Source organism: Bombyx mori, chromosome 15 (genome assembly GCF_030269925.1).
Source record: "Bombyx mori chromosome 15, ASM3026992v2".
Classification (NCBI taxonomy): Eukaryota; Metazoa; Arthropoda; class Insecta; order Lepidoptera; family Bombycidae; genus Bombyx; species Bombyx mori.
This window is the reverse complement of record NC_085121.1, coordinates 14,580,001-14,594,695: the sequence shown is the minus strand read 5'-3', so window position 1 is coordinate 14,594,695 and position 14,695 is coordinate 14,580,001. Positions and strand designations below refer to the sequence as shown.

General features: G+C 39.0%; 1 protein-coding gene across 2 annotated transcripts; it reads right to left on the bottom strand.

Annotated features, from left to right (window-relative positions):
* Positions 1–1,855: 1,855 nt before the first annotated feature.
* serpin-18 (serine protease inhibitor 18) lies at positions 1,856–14,622 on the bottom strand. 2 transcript variants are annotated; one of them, XM_012696797.4, is made up of 8 exons: positions 14,449–14,622; positions 13,607–13,750; positions 13,246–13,446; positions 12,935–13,033; positions 9,840–9,989; positions 3,387–3,599; positions 2,774–2,903; positions 1,856–2,065 (listed from the first exon to the last, which is right to left on the bottom strand). In XM_012696797.4, exons 1-8 carry the CDS (start codon positions 14,578–14,580, stop codon positions 1,956–1,958), a joined length of 1,179 nt encoding a protein of 392 aa, XP_012552251.2. In that variant the 5' UTR covers positions 14,581–14,622; the 3' UTR covers positions 1,856–1,955.
* Between the last annotated feature and the right edge of the window lie 73 nt (positions 14,623–14,695).

Below are 14,695 nucleotides of genomic sequence, written 5' to 3'. Positions count from 1 at the left end.
CAAAGCTACATTTTATTAACATTCCGTGAAAATGTTTAGTTCTAAGGCGAAATCCCAACATGAACTGATTAAGGAAAAGTTAATGGAAAGAGTAGTTTTAGTTAGTGTAGTTTTAGAAATAAATTTCAAAGCTACATTTTATTAACATTCCGTGAAAATGTTTAGTTCTAAGGCGAAATCCCAACATGAACTGATTAAGGAAAAGTTAATAGAAAGAGTAGTTTTAGTTAGTGTAGTTTTAGAAATAAATTTCAAAGCTACATTTTATTAACATTCCGTGAAAATGTTAAGTTCTAAGGCGAAATCCCAACATGAACTGATTAAGGAAAAGTTAATGGAAAGAGTAGTTTTAGTTAGTGTTGTTTTAGAAATAAATTTCAAAGCTACATTTTATTAACATTCCGTGAAAATGTTTAGTTCTAAGGCGAAATCCCAACATGAACTGATTAAGGAAAAGTTAATGGAAAGAGTAGTTTTAGTTAGTGTTGTTTTAGAAATAAATTTCAAAGCTACATTTTATTAACATTCCGTGAAAATGTTTAGTTCTAAGGCGAAATCCCAACATGAACTGATTAAGGAAAAGTTAATGGAAAGAGTAGTTTTAGTTAGTGTAGTTTTAGAAATAAATTTCAAAGCTACATTTTATTAACATTCCGTGAAAATGTTTAGTTCTAAGGGGACTCAAATTTAAATTTTGGGTGACTTTTCTTTCAAACTTCAATTTGTTTGAGCAACAATATTTAACTTTAATAATGCTTTAGTGTTGATTAAATATAATATAATAGGCTGAGAAAAAAGTCTTTTCGCATTATAGTACGTATGAACTTGTAATAAAATCTCTTTGGCTATACTATTTGTATCTGGCTGGTTTTGCTATCATTAAAAGTTTAAATTTTAAAGAAGATAATTCCAAATTCAAATTTTGAAATTTTATTAATTTATTTTTCGTACAATCAAGATGAGTGAATCTTATGAAGAAATTCGATACATTTTAAAATTTTACTACAAAAAATGTAAAAAAGCAACGCAAGCCGCGAAAAAAATTTGCGATGTTGATGGACCTAGCGCGGTGTCTGTGAGAGTAGCACAAATTTGGTTTAAGCGTTTTCAATCCGGAATTTTTTATGTCAAAGATGCACGTCGCTCTGGTCGTCCTATTACGAATAAAATGGATGCCATTTTTAAAATTAGTTTCATCGTAATCTATACTGTTTCTTCGTATAAAAATTCATATATATTTCATTCGAGGCTAAACTCCATACTAATACTTTTAGTAATTAGCATTAACATAATTTTAATAAAAAAAAACTTATTAACTTTATTGTCTTATCTTATATAATAATATATTGCTATCTTACAGAGGCCGTGCATTTGTTCGCAAATGTTGCTGATGAATAATTGTTGCCCAATCATCTAGTATTGTTGGGAGCCTAATTTTTTTTATTTTTTTTTTACTATCAGTCACGCCACGTTAACTGGTCCCGTGATAAGTTCGTAAAGAACTTGTGGTACAGGTACCAGATAACGGAAATAAATGTAAAATTTTTATTATACACATACATATATTTAATATACATCCATAACCCTGGAAAAGACATTTATATTTATCATATAAATATCTTCCCTTGGCGGGATTCGAACCCGCGACCCCCTTGTGTAGTGACCATGTCACTTACCACTACACCAGACGGCCGTTGCCAAAAAATTATTGCCAAAATCAGCGACACCGATCCTTATCATGATGATACCAATCCTTAGGTTGATTTAAAAAATAGGCATGTTGGTTATATGTGTTTACCAGTTTTTAATCGACGGTTAAGCAAAGGGAACGTGTTAAATTAAAATGTATCGTAAGTAATGATTTGATTTTTTATTTATTTTATTAAACAACAATCAATACATTTTGGAATGTAAACGTAGAATTTCGTCCTGAATCTTGATAATTTTTTTAAAACTCAGTGCGTGATAAGGCCAACGAAACCTGGTGCATTGTATTTGTTGAGAATCAAAAAGAAATAGGGCTTGTTGAAGATGAAGTCTGGCTCGGCAACCACGCTTTCAGCTTCTGTTATGAAATTAATAAATCGTATTTAAATCATAAAATTTTTAAACTTACAAGCTTTCCAACCAAAAGTTACATACATACATAATATGTATCACACAGGGTGATATTCCCTATAATTGCGTATGTGTTAAAAATAAATTTAATTCGTTTAAGCATCATGCCAAGACGCTTAGATAGTTCAGTGCAAATGGGCGAATATTTAAAAACTCAATTAAAGTTGCAAAAAAATGTTTTTATTGTTATTGCTAACCGACTATGCAGCACTGTTTGTGCTGTGTCTAAAACATGTGAATATATGTATGTATGTATATATGCTGTTTGAAATATGCGGGCTATACCGATTCTTTTTTTCTGAATTTTTTATTTAATTCTTTAATGGGTAATTTGAAATAGTAGATGCTGGAAGAGTTACTAGAGCTCATACATTATATTATCTGAATCCCGTTATCCACCTTGAGACATGAGGTCGATGTCTCAACCGTATTGTGTAAGGACTAACCGGAACAAATGAGTGGCTTGCAGCAGAAACAGACTATGATAACATCCCAACATGGTAAGAGTCCTTCACGAAATTCCTTCCAGTAAGTAAATACCTAGATAGATTGTTATCCATCTCTGCCTGATACCGAGTATACCGAAGTTCTTCCTTTATGCTCTGAAAACTTTGTATTACCATTCGGGAGGCTGTATGATTGTAAATTCACTTACGCTCTTCTGTGGGCTGTTCGAAGTCAATACGCATATGGCTCAGCATATGGGATATATATCCTGATTTATTGTCATAGACCGTATCGAAGCCGTCGAAGTTTTTCTCAAAAATCTCTGTCAAGAGTCCGGCCTGCAAATTTACGGTTAGCACAAATTAGGAATTAAAGAAGAAATGTTTGTGCTTTTGATTTAAAAAAAAACAGTGGCCTTACATAAACCACATTCGGTGAGCCATGGACACTAATTCACAGATGAGCGTAACGTAGTATATCAGACTGTGTGGCTCTACTGCAGTTGTCAATATCACGGTATCTGTCATTAGTGCGTGTGAGCATTTGCCGAAGTTCATTTGCCCCTCAACGCCGCATGCGCCAGACGAATGTGCATATGGGTATTTTTATTTATTCCATAGACATGTGACATGATGTTAAATAGTTTCCGTTATCTATTGAGACCCCAATGTAAATAACGCCACCCACCTGACAGACATAATATGGTCTAGGTCTCAATTTGTATAGTATAGCCGCAGTTTCACCATTGAAAGTACCTAGTGATATTGTGTAAATAAATCTTTTCTGTTAAAATTATATATAAGTAAATAACTTTTACAGACCCTTTTAACTTCAGGTACATAATCACGTGAATCTCTCAATGTCAATTCGATCGGAACTGCGAGCTTCAAGTATTTAGACTCGGTTTGAGTCAAGATATACGGCAGCGTCGCGGGATCGCGGAGTTTGTTAAAAGCGACGCTAAGATCCTCGTTGTCATTTAATGAAGTCCCCAAGACGACGGAAATACCACCTCTCAAATAAAACTGGAAGATCTGGTAAATGAAAAGAGAGAAAAAGAGAGTACAATTCGACGATCACAAATAAAACATACAATTTGTGAAATGTAAATTGAAGATGAACTTAATTTAAACAGATCAGTGTGTACCTTGATGCCAAGATGTGAAAGAAGTGTGAAGCCAAGAAGTGCTCTGCCAAGCGCTTTAGAACATCTTCCTTGCTTGTTAAAAGGTGCCTACTATCTAGAGACCTTAAAGGCACCTATGCATGGTTGGATGTACGCATCTTGCTATAGAACTCACCAAGCTGGTTTGTGTCAGCGAGCTATTGCATATGACTAGCTTTGTCCTGCCACCACTTGTATTTTGCCATCTCGATAAAAAAGCGTTCTCACGTCCACGCGCCAAATGTCATAATAGATATTTTTATGATATCCTTTTGCGAAGTCGACCACGATTTGACTGATGCAGTGGCAGCCGCGGTTACTACCACTTATCATGTTGGGACAAGCATTTTCTTAGGGAACCTTTTCAAGCCCCCTCCCCGGCTGGGCGGGGAAAGCAGTGCCTCCCTAAACAGGGCTAATTGTCATCTTGGGTGCTACGGAACCCGCGCTATCGCCCCAAACTTGCAGCGCAGGAACGACCACGGTGTGCACTCACACCCCCAAGACCGCCTGTGTGCAGGTATCGGACAAAGCCTAGCTTTTTTTTTATTGCTTAGATGGGTGGACGAGCTCACAGCTCACCTGGTGTTAAGTGGTTACTGGAGCCCATAGATATCTACAACGTTAATGCGCCACCCACCTAGAGATATAAGTTCTAAGGGTCTCAATATAGTTACAGCGGCTGCCCCACCCTTCAAACCGAAACGCATTACTGCTTCACGGCAGAAATAGGTAGGGTGGTGGTACCTATCCGCGCGGACTCACAAGAGGTCCTACCACCAGTAATTGCGCAAATTATAATTTTGCGAGTTTGATTTTTATTACACGATGTTATTCCTTCACCGTGGAAGTCAATCGTGAACATTTGTTGAGTACGTATTTCATTAGAAAAATTTGTACCCGCCTGAGATTCGAACACCGGTGCATCGCTCAACACGAATGCACCGGACGTCTTATCGCTTAGGCCACGACAACTTCTTAACATCTTCTTACATCAGGCTAGACCTCTCTACTTCTATCCATCGCCACAGGACTTTTGCCTATTCGGAGTCCATTAACGGAAGCGGTCAGATACGCAGGATATATTTAGGTGCGCAAACGTTTGCGCTCACGTAGGCGCACACCCTCGTCCTATCCCTTCTTGGATCAGTGGAACGGGAAACCGCTACGACTGAAGAAGGGGTTGGATGTTGTGTCTGGCCGACGGTGACTATATGCCCTCCACCATCGCTCTAGGCCATCAACCTTGCCTTGCTGACCGGCCGAGTCCGCCAATTAACGTTGCATACCTGCGTTGTGTTGCCTTCCTCGCCAAGTCAGACTTTGAGTGTTAAGCGGGAGGGAGCCGCGTGTAGAGACGGGTTTTAAAGAGATGAGGAGAAGAGGGAATTTAGGAGTAGGAAGGACAGGATACTGTAGCCACGGACGAGTAGGTTGTGGTCTATAGCAGCTCAGGGAAGGCGGGATCGCGTGCCCGTGCACTCAGTACTACCGGACAGATAGTATATTTGAGCGCCCCCTGCCTTACATATGTACTTAATTTAGTAATTATATATACTTAATCTGGCCATAAATACTATTACAATTAAAAAAAATAAACAAAATATTACATTCGTATTTGGAATCTGTCATTTTTGTATGATTCCTCATTGAGTTTTCTCATTTTGGCGCCAATACATTGTACGATATTTTGCGATATTAAAATGGAGTGGAGTAATAAAGAGCACTGAATCGCTGTGATTGCATTACACAAAATAGGTATGGAGCCAAATGCAATTTTTAAAACTCTCCATGCGCTTGGTATTAGTAAAATGTTTGTGTACGGGGCTATTAATAGATGCAATGAGACTTCCTCTGTTTTTGACAGATAAAGATTTGGCCGCCCACGTAGTGTTCGTACGAAAAAGGTGGTCAAAGCAGTAAGAGAAAGAATTCGAAGATATCCTGTCCGAAAGCAAAAGATTTTATCTCGGGAGATGAAGATAGCACCTAGAACCATGTCGCGTATTTTAAAAGATGACTTAGGACTTGCAGCCTATAAGAGACGTACTGGTCATTTCTTAACTGATAATTTAAAAGAGAATAGGGTGGTAAAATCGAAACAACTACTGAAGCGGTACGCAAAGGGAGGTCATAGAAAATAGGTACAAAAGTTTACGGATGAGAAATTTTTTACAATTGAGCAACATTTTAACAAACAAAATGACCGTATTTATGCTCAAAGCTCTAAGGAAGCTTCCCAATTAGTCGATAGAGTGCAACGTGGGCACTATCCGACTTCACTGATGGTTTGGTGGGGTATTAGCTATGAAGGAGTGACTGAGCCATACTTTTGTGAAAAAGGTATCAAAACATGGGCACAATTGTATCAAGATACCATTCTTGAGAAGGTAGTGAAGCCCCTTAACAGCACCATGTTCAATAATCAAGAATGGTCCTTCCAGCAAGACTCGGCGCCAAGTCATAAAGCTCGGTCTACGTAGTCTTGGTTGGAAACGAACGTTTCGGACTTCATCAGAGCTGAAGACTGGCCGTCGTCTAGTCCCGATCTTAATTCGCTGGATTATGATTTATGGTCAGTTTTAGAGAGTACGGCTTGTTCTACATGCCATGATAATTTGGAGTAACTAAAACAATCCGTACGATTGGCAGTGAAATTTTTTCCCATGGAAAGAATGGGTGCTTCTATTGATAACTGGCCTCAACGTTTAAAGGACTGTATTGCAGCCAATGGAGACCACTTCGAATAAGCTTTTTATACTTTAAATTGTTTTATACTTATGTATTAAACTAACACACTGTAAAAGTAATAAATATTATTTGCAATAGATTTTTTTTTTATTTTTAATTGTAACAGTATTTATGGCCAGACTAAGTTTAGTACTAGCGGCCCACTCCGGCTCCGCTCGGGTCTTTAACGAAAATTTCAACGACGTTGTTTTATTTATTTAAATAAAAGAACACTTATTGCGGCATAACTGTAATAGTTAGACATATTATGCTGTCGCGACACTTTTTGTAAATAATAATAACTACAAAGTCGTAGTACATTATTTTATTCTATCATCAATAGTTTTACGCAGGGAACGCAATGTAAAGAATATTTTGGGTATTTTTTTACACCTTCGGTTATATTGTTGGAGTTTTAGTAAGGATACCTATTTTTTTTTCAAAAAGATTATAGCCTATGTCACTCGGGAATAGTGTAGCTTCCAAACAGTGAAATAATTTTTCAAATCGGTTCAGTAGTTTCGGAGCCTATTCAATACAAACAAATAAACAAATCTTTCCTCTTTATAATATTAGTATAGATAAAATGACTGGTTATAGAGAGACCATTATTACTTACAAGCAAAAATTAGTTTTATCGTAATCTATACTGTTTCTTGGTATAAATATTCAAATGTATTTCATTCGAGACTAAAACTCATACTAATATTTTTAGTAATATTCATATACATCTTCTGCGTAGCCATGAATCCATATTAACTTTATTATTCAAAGCTAATGTAATATGTTTTGATAAGCTATATTACAGTAGTCGTGCATTTGTTCGAAAGTATTGATGATGAATAATTGGTGTCCAATCGTTGGGCGCGTAATTATTGTCAAAATCAGCGATCCCTTATACAACAGAAGCTGATTTAAAAAATAGGTATGTTAGTTATATGTGCTGACCAATTTTTAATCAAAGATTAACGAAAGGGCACAAGATAAATTAAATTGTACCGTAAGTATGTAATGAACAGAATTTATTTTTATTAAACAACAATCAAAACATTTTGAAATTTAAACGCACAATTTCATCATGAATCTTTATGATGTTCTTTATACTCAGTTTGTAATAAGGCCAATGAAAGCTGGTGTATTGAATTGGTCGAGAACCAAGAAGAAATAGGGGTTGTCGAAGATGAAGTCTGGCTCGGCAACCACGCTTGCAGCTTCTGTTTTAAAATTAATAAATCGTATTTAATATGTAAAATTTTTAAACTTACAAACAAGCTTTCCAACCAAAACTCGATTTTTTTATTGTTATTGCTAACCGATTATGCAGCCTGCACTGTTTGTGCTGTTTCTAAAACATATGAATATATATATGTGTATATATATTCTGTATGAAATATGCGGGCTAGACTGATTCTTTTTTTCTGACTTTTTTTTTGAATTCTTTAGTGGGTAATTTGAAATAGCAGATGCTGAAAGAGTTACTAGAGCTCATACATTATATTATCTGAATCCCGTCATCCACCTTGGGACCTGAGGTCGATGTCTTAACCGTATTGTATAAGGACTAACCGGAACAAATGACTGGCCTACAGTAGAAACAGACAATGTTATGTAACATCCCAACATGGTAAGAGTCCTTCACGAAACTCCGTCCAGTAAGTAAAATACCTAGATAGATCAGTATCCATCTCTGCCTGATACCAAAGTTCTTCATTTATGCTCTGAAAATTTTGTATTACCATTCGGGAGGCTGTATGATTGTAAATTCACTTACGCTCTTCTGTGGGCTGTTCGAATTCAAGACGCGTATGGCTCAACATATAGGATATATATCCTGATTTGTTGTCATAGACCGTATCGAAGCCGTCGAAGTTTTTCTCAAAAAGCTCTGTCAAGAGTCCGGCCTGCAAATATACGCTTAGTAAATTACGAATTAAAGTAGAAATGTTTGAGCTTTTTATTAAATAAATAATAAATAATAGTATAAAAAACTAAAAAAAATTTACTTTTACGGAAAATCCAACAAAAAAAAGAAAAAAAAAATATTAAAAATTGTGTAAGAAGAAAAATATTTTATTGTAAAGAAAGCGTGGGGCACTTTCAGGATATTATCATAATAACCCTTCTACTCATATCCTTTCATAAAATATTTATAACTATTGATACAATGCACCCCAGGCTTTTTTTACAATAAAGTCATTTTTTACCTAAACATACATAAACCACATTCGGTAAGCCATAGACACTAATTCATAGATGAGCATAACGTAGTATTTCATACTGTGTAGCTCTACTGCAGTTTTCAATATCAAGGTATCTGTCATTAGTGCGTGTGAGCATTTACCGAAGTTCATTTACTCCTGAACGCCGCCTGCGCCGGACGTGTGCATAAGGGTGTTTATGTTTTATTTATTCCATAGACATGTAATTGAATTTATGTTAAATGGTTTCTGTGATCTAATGAGACCCCAATGAGAATAACGCCACCCACCTGACAGACATAATATTATTATGGTCTAGGTCTCAAGCTGTATCGTATAGCCACAGTTTCACCATTGAAGTAACCTAGCGATAGTGTATATAAATCTTTTTTGTGAACTCGTCGTCGATAAGACGTTCGGTGCATTCGTATCGAACGATGCACCGGTGTTCGAATCCCGCAGGCGGGTACCAAATTTTCTAATGAGATTCGTACTTAACAAATGTTCACGATTGACATCCACGGTGAAGGAATAACATCGTGTAATAAAAATCAAACTCGCAAAATTATAATTTGCGTAATTACTAGTGGTAGGACCTCTTGTGTGTCCGCACGGGTAGGTACCACCGCCCCGCCTATTTCTGCCGTGAAGCAGTAATGCGTTTCGGTTTGAAGGGTGGGGCAGCCGTTGTGACTATACTGAGACTTTAAAACTATATCTCAAGGTATGTGGCGAATTTACGTTGTAGATGTCTATGGGCTCCAGTAACCACTGAACACCAGGTGGGCTGTGAGCTCATCCACACATCTAAGCAACAAAAAAATATATGTATATATATAAGTAAATAACTTTTACAGACCCTTTTAACTTCAGGTATATAATCACGTGAATCTCTCATTGTCAATTTGATCGGAACTGCAAGTTTCAAGTATTTAGACTCGGTTTGCGTCAAGATATACGCCAGCGTCGCGGGATCGCGGAGTTTGTTAAATGCGCCGCTAAGATCATTGTTGTCATTTAATGAAGTCCCCAAGACGACGGTAAGACCAGGTTTCAAAGAAAACTGGAAGACCTGGCGAATGAAAACCAAAAGAGAGTACAATTCGACGATCACATTAAAAACATATAATTTGTGGAATGTAAATTAAACGCGAACTTAATTTAAACAGATCAGTATGTACCTTGATGCCAAGATTTTCGATTTCCGCGTATTTTCCCGCACCCTCCGAGTACCATGCTTGTTTATTACTTTGTGTTCCGTCTAGTGCTGTGAATGAAATGTCGATCTGCTTGTACGGGCGGTATGAGTCGCTAGCTTCGCCCCATGGGAACTATAAAGGAACAGAACTTTATCGAAGTGGAATTGGCCTAACATTGAAAATTGTAGATACTCAATGTTTATTTTCTATAACACAGCGTGAACTAAGATGAATAAGGTACAACTCATCGATATACAATATATATGTATGTACTACATGTCAATAGTACTACTATACTTTGGTGAATAAGATTAAAAGACTAAGATTGTATATATTTTATCAAAGAGATGATAGTTTATGTACTGCCATTTACTATAGGCGAGCCCTGCACTGTGACCCTCTGGATACTCCCTCGCTCTTACATATCGAGGCGTCAGTGTGCCGTATTGCGCTGACGGGATACCAGCCGATTGTCATCGCATCCGTTTACCTCCCCCCCCGACAAGCCCCTCCTGAGCAGTGACATCGAGTCACTGTTCGGCATGGGAGACTCTGTTATCCTGGCAGGCGATTTAAATTGGAACCACCACACTAGGTGGAACGGCCATCGTACGAATTTAAACGGTAGGCGTCTTGACGCGTTTATAGACGACCTCACGTTCGAAATAGTCGGCCCTCCAACCCCAACATGTTATCCGTATAACATCGCGCTCCGCCCGAGGACTATAGACCTGGCACTGCTTAGGAACGTAACTCTGCGCTTGCGTTCCATCGAAGCATTGTCAGAGCTCGACTCAGACCACCGACCTGTCTTTAAGCTCTGTCCTTCCCACAACCCAGTCACAGTCACGAGGACCATGGTGATTGGAAGAAGCTGAGCACCAACTTAGAAGAAGTCGCTCCACCAATCGTCCCTTACGGCCTGGATTCGAATCTATCCCCCGAGGACACCGTCGAATCCATAAACATCATTACCGATCACATCACTTCCGCGATCATAAGATCTTCCAAAGAAGTCGATGTGGAGGATAGCTTCCACCGCATCAGACTATCCCTCGAACTTAGGAATCTCTTAAGAGTTAGGAACGTGGCAATCCGGGCCTACGATCGTCTTGCCACGCATTCAAATCGGATTCGGATGCGTCGTCTACAGCGAGAAGTCAAATCCCGTCTAAGCGACGCCCGAAATGAGAAATGGGATAGTTATTTAGGAGAACTCGCGTTCTCTCACCAATCATAATGGCGACTAGCTAGGACTCTCAAAATCGAAACTACCGTTACTATGCCTCCCCTCATACGCCCTTCAAGCCAACCACCGGCTTACGATGACGATGACAAGGCAGGGCTGCTGGCCGATGCACTGCAAGAGTAGTGCACCACCGGCACTCATTACGCGGACCCCGAACACACTGAAATAGTCAATACGGAGGTCGAGCGCAGAGCTTCCCTGCCGCTCTCGGACGCGTTACCCTCAATTACCACTATCGAAGTAAAATAAGCGATCCACAACCTATAAAATAGGAAGGCACCCGGCTCCGACGGCATCCGCAACCGCGCCTTAAAAATCTTACCAGTCCAACTGATAGCAATGTTGACTACCATTTTAAATGTCGCTATGACGAACTGCATCTTTCCCGCGGTGTAGAAAGAAGCGGACGTCATCGGTATACATAAGCCGGGCAAACCGAAAAACGGAAGACTTCTTGTCGGACCGTTCGTTTCGATATCGAGTAGAGGGAACTCGATCTCGCCCCCGTCATCTGACTGCCGGAGTCCCGCAAGGCTCCACGCTCTCACCGTTATTATTTAGTTTGTATATCAATGATATACCCCGGTCTCCGGAGACCCATCTAGCGCTCTTCGTCGATGACACGGCTATCTACTACTCGTGTAGGAAGATGTCGTTGTTGCATCGGCGACTCCAGATTGCAGCAACCACCATGGGATAGTGGTTCCGGAAGTGGCAAATCGACATCAATCCCACGAAAAGCAGAGCGGTGCTATACAAAAGGGTTCGCACTCCAAATACCACTTCGAGCAACCCACTCCTTAATAGGCGCGCAAACACCTCCGCCGTTAGCCCCATCACTCTCTTTGGCCAGCCCATACCGTGGGCCTCGAAGGTCAAATACCTAGGCTTCACTCTCGACAGAGGGATGACATTCCGTCCCCATATTAAAACGGTACGCGACCGTACCGCCTTCATCATAGGACGTCTCTATCCTATGCTTTGCAAGCGAAGCAAATTGTCCCTCCGTAATAAGATAACACTCTACAAAACTTGCATACGCCCCGTCATGACGTATGCAAGGGTAGTGTTCGCTCACGGGGCCCGCAATGACTTGAAACCCCTTCAGGTTATTCAATCCCGATTTTGCAGAATAGCCGTCGGAGCACCATGGTTCCTAAGGAACGTGGATCTCCATGATGACCTGGAACTTGACTCAGTCAGTAAGTATCTACAGTCGGCATCATTGCGCCACTTTGAGAAGGCGGCACGACATGAGAAAGAACCCTCTTGTCGTGGCCGCTGGAAACTACATACCCGATCCTGTAGACCGAATGGTAAACAGTCGGCGTCGCCCAAAACACGTCATTACGGATCCTTCCGATCCATTAACGGTGCTTTTAGGTAGCACAAGGACCGATCACCGTTCTCGACGAACCCTTCGCTTGCGATGAAGGGCTCGACGAGCGAATTAACCCACAGACACAGCCCACTGAGTTTCTCGCCGGATCTTCTCAGTGGGTCGCGTTTCCGATCCGGTGGTAGATTTTGCGAAGCACTGCTCTTTCTAGGGTCAGTGTTAGCATCACTCCGGTTTGAGCCCCGTGAGCTTACCTTCTAGCTAAGGTTACGCTGAAATAGCCTGTCAAGGCTATCAGCTTAGGTAAGAAAAAAAAATGGTTTACTGTAATGATAGTGACACAGGCTTCTATTTATAGAGAGGTAAAGGGAAGAAAAGTGAAATGTGTTGCCTGTTAAGAAATTGGCTGGTATATTATACATGTTCTAAATAAAATACTTTATAGTTTTTTTTATCGAAATGTACGTAATTAATTATGAAAATACTCACATAAATGTTAGTGTAAGCTGTGAGAATTATACCGGTGTCCTTATTGATATCGCCGTCTTTCAGAGCAATTTCTATGTCGTTTCCACTGTCGCTTTGTAGCTGCAAATTTTTGAACACATAATTTACTAGAAAATTAATAAGATATTAAGTCAAAGCTTCCAAAAAACCATGGCCTTTAAGTTTTGTGCCGAAATGAATTGACTTATGTTCAATAAGTTAAGACTAATAATATTAAAAGCCACGACGTGAAATATATTGACATTTATCTCAATTTCTGATGACAAAATAAAGCAAAAGTGAAAAATGCTCACTGAATCCCTGATTGTTGCGACGGCATCATTACTATAGTCAATATTTTTAACGGTTCCATTGAAAACTTTAGCGAAATTTTGTATGAAGGTTTCAGAGAACGGAGAATCGATATCAGTGTAGGCGTTCAATATCAGAGTCGATTGGTAAACCTCGTTCTTTGTATTTAAATTTGTGTTGACGGCCTGGTTAACGTTTACGACCTGTAATGATTAAACGAAGACAAAATAAAAACGCTATCTCATACATAAATATTAATGTAATATACAATATAACATAAAAAAGAGATATTAAAACAAAAAAGATACATAAAATGAATTACATTTGCAAGCATATGTTAGAATATATAAAAGGAATATTTACCTCATCTTCCGATCGCAAATTAAGGTTTTTGTACAGTTCCGCTGTAGTATCCTCTTTGCTGTTTAAGGAGAGTTCACTCAACATGAACAATAGTGGAAACGCTGTGGAGAACTGATTCCTTTCGGGTTCATATTGAAACCATTGCTACAAAAATATTCGTTTGATTAATCAGCTTACAATTATCGATATAAGTACTTGTTATTAGTTTGGATAGATTGGGAACGCTATTAAGATAATAATAAAAAAAAAATTATGCGAATAAATCATTCTTCCGCTACTGATACAGAACCCATTCTCCTTGATTGTTAATTATACTACAAGTTACTGGTGGTAGGATGTCTTGTGGGTCAGCACGTGTAAGTACCACCACCCTGCCTATTTCTGTTGTTAAGTATTACGCATTACATTTCGATTTAAAGGGCGGGGCAGCCGTTGTACTGTTAAAAACCTTAGAACTCATGTTCAAAGTGGGTGGCAGCATTTATGTTGTAGATGTCTATGGGCTCCAGCAACCATCTAACACCAGTTGAGCCGTGGGCTCGTCCACCCATCTAAGCAATAAAGAAGATGTGTGGTGTCGTGGGACACCGGATAGGAACGAAGTTCCTTATTGCATTACTAATAAAAATCTTACGTTACGGACGTTTTTTCCCGGCACAATCCCTTCCACATTGTACGATAAGAAACTTCGTTCCAAAAAAATCTACATAGCAGGCAGCGCTATGCTATGTACTAGCATTCAACGAGACAAGAACAAAATCACCAATTCGGTATCTGATCGTGGTACAGAAATCACATTCAACAACCAATACAGTAATTTAAAAAAACAAAGCTATACTTACGTCGATGCCTATTCCACACAGGCCAGTGTTGGCATCATAATATTTAAGCTGAGCTTCAGTGTAGTTCTGGGCGCATACAGTCGAAGCGAACAAGTTGGCTGCGACAGCCACGACCAAGCTTAGAGCCAACATGATCACGAACAATCTGCTGCAACAACTAATGTTGGCTAACCGATTCAGAGCTTTTATATACGATCCAATAATACAGGCCAAGTTGAATTTATCACCTGATAAAATAGAGAATAAG

Bases quoted from the DNA above. Each gene is read 5' to 3' on its own strand.
- serpin-18 (XM_012696797.4), bottom strand. From the start codon at position 14,580: ATGTTGGCTCTAAGCTTGGTCGTGGCTGTCGCAGCCAACTTGTTCGCT. The intron at 3,600-9,839 runs GTACATACTGAT...TTCATTTACCAG, and splicing joins TCGAAAATCTTGGCATCAAG to ATCTTCCAGTTTTATTTGAG. The intron at 2,066-2,773 runs GTAAGTGAATTT...ATTTCATAACAG, and splicing joins CGAACAGCCCACAGAAGAGC to AAGCTGAAAGCGTGGTTGCC.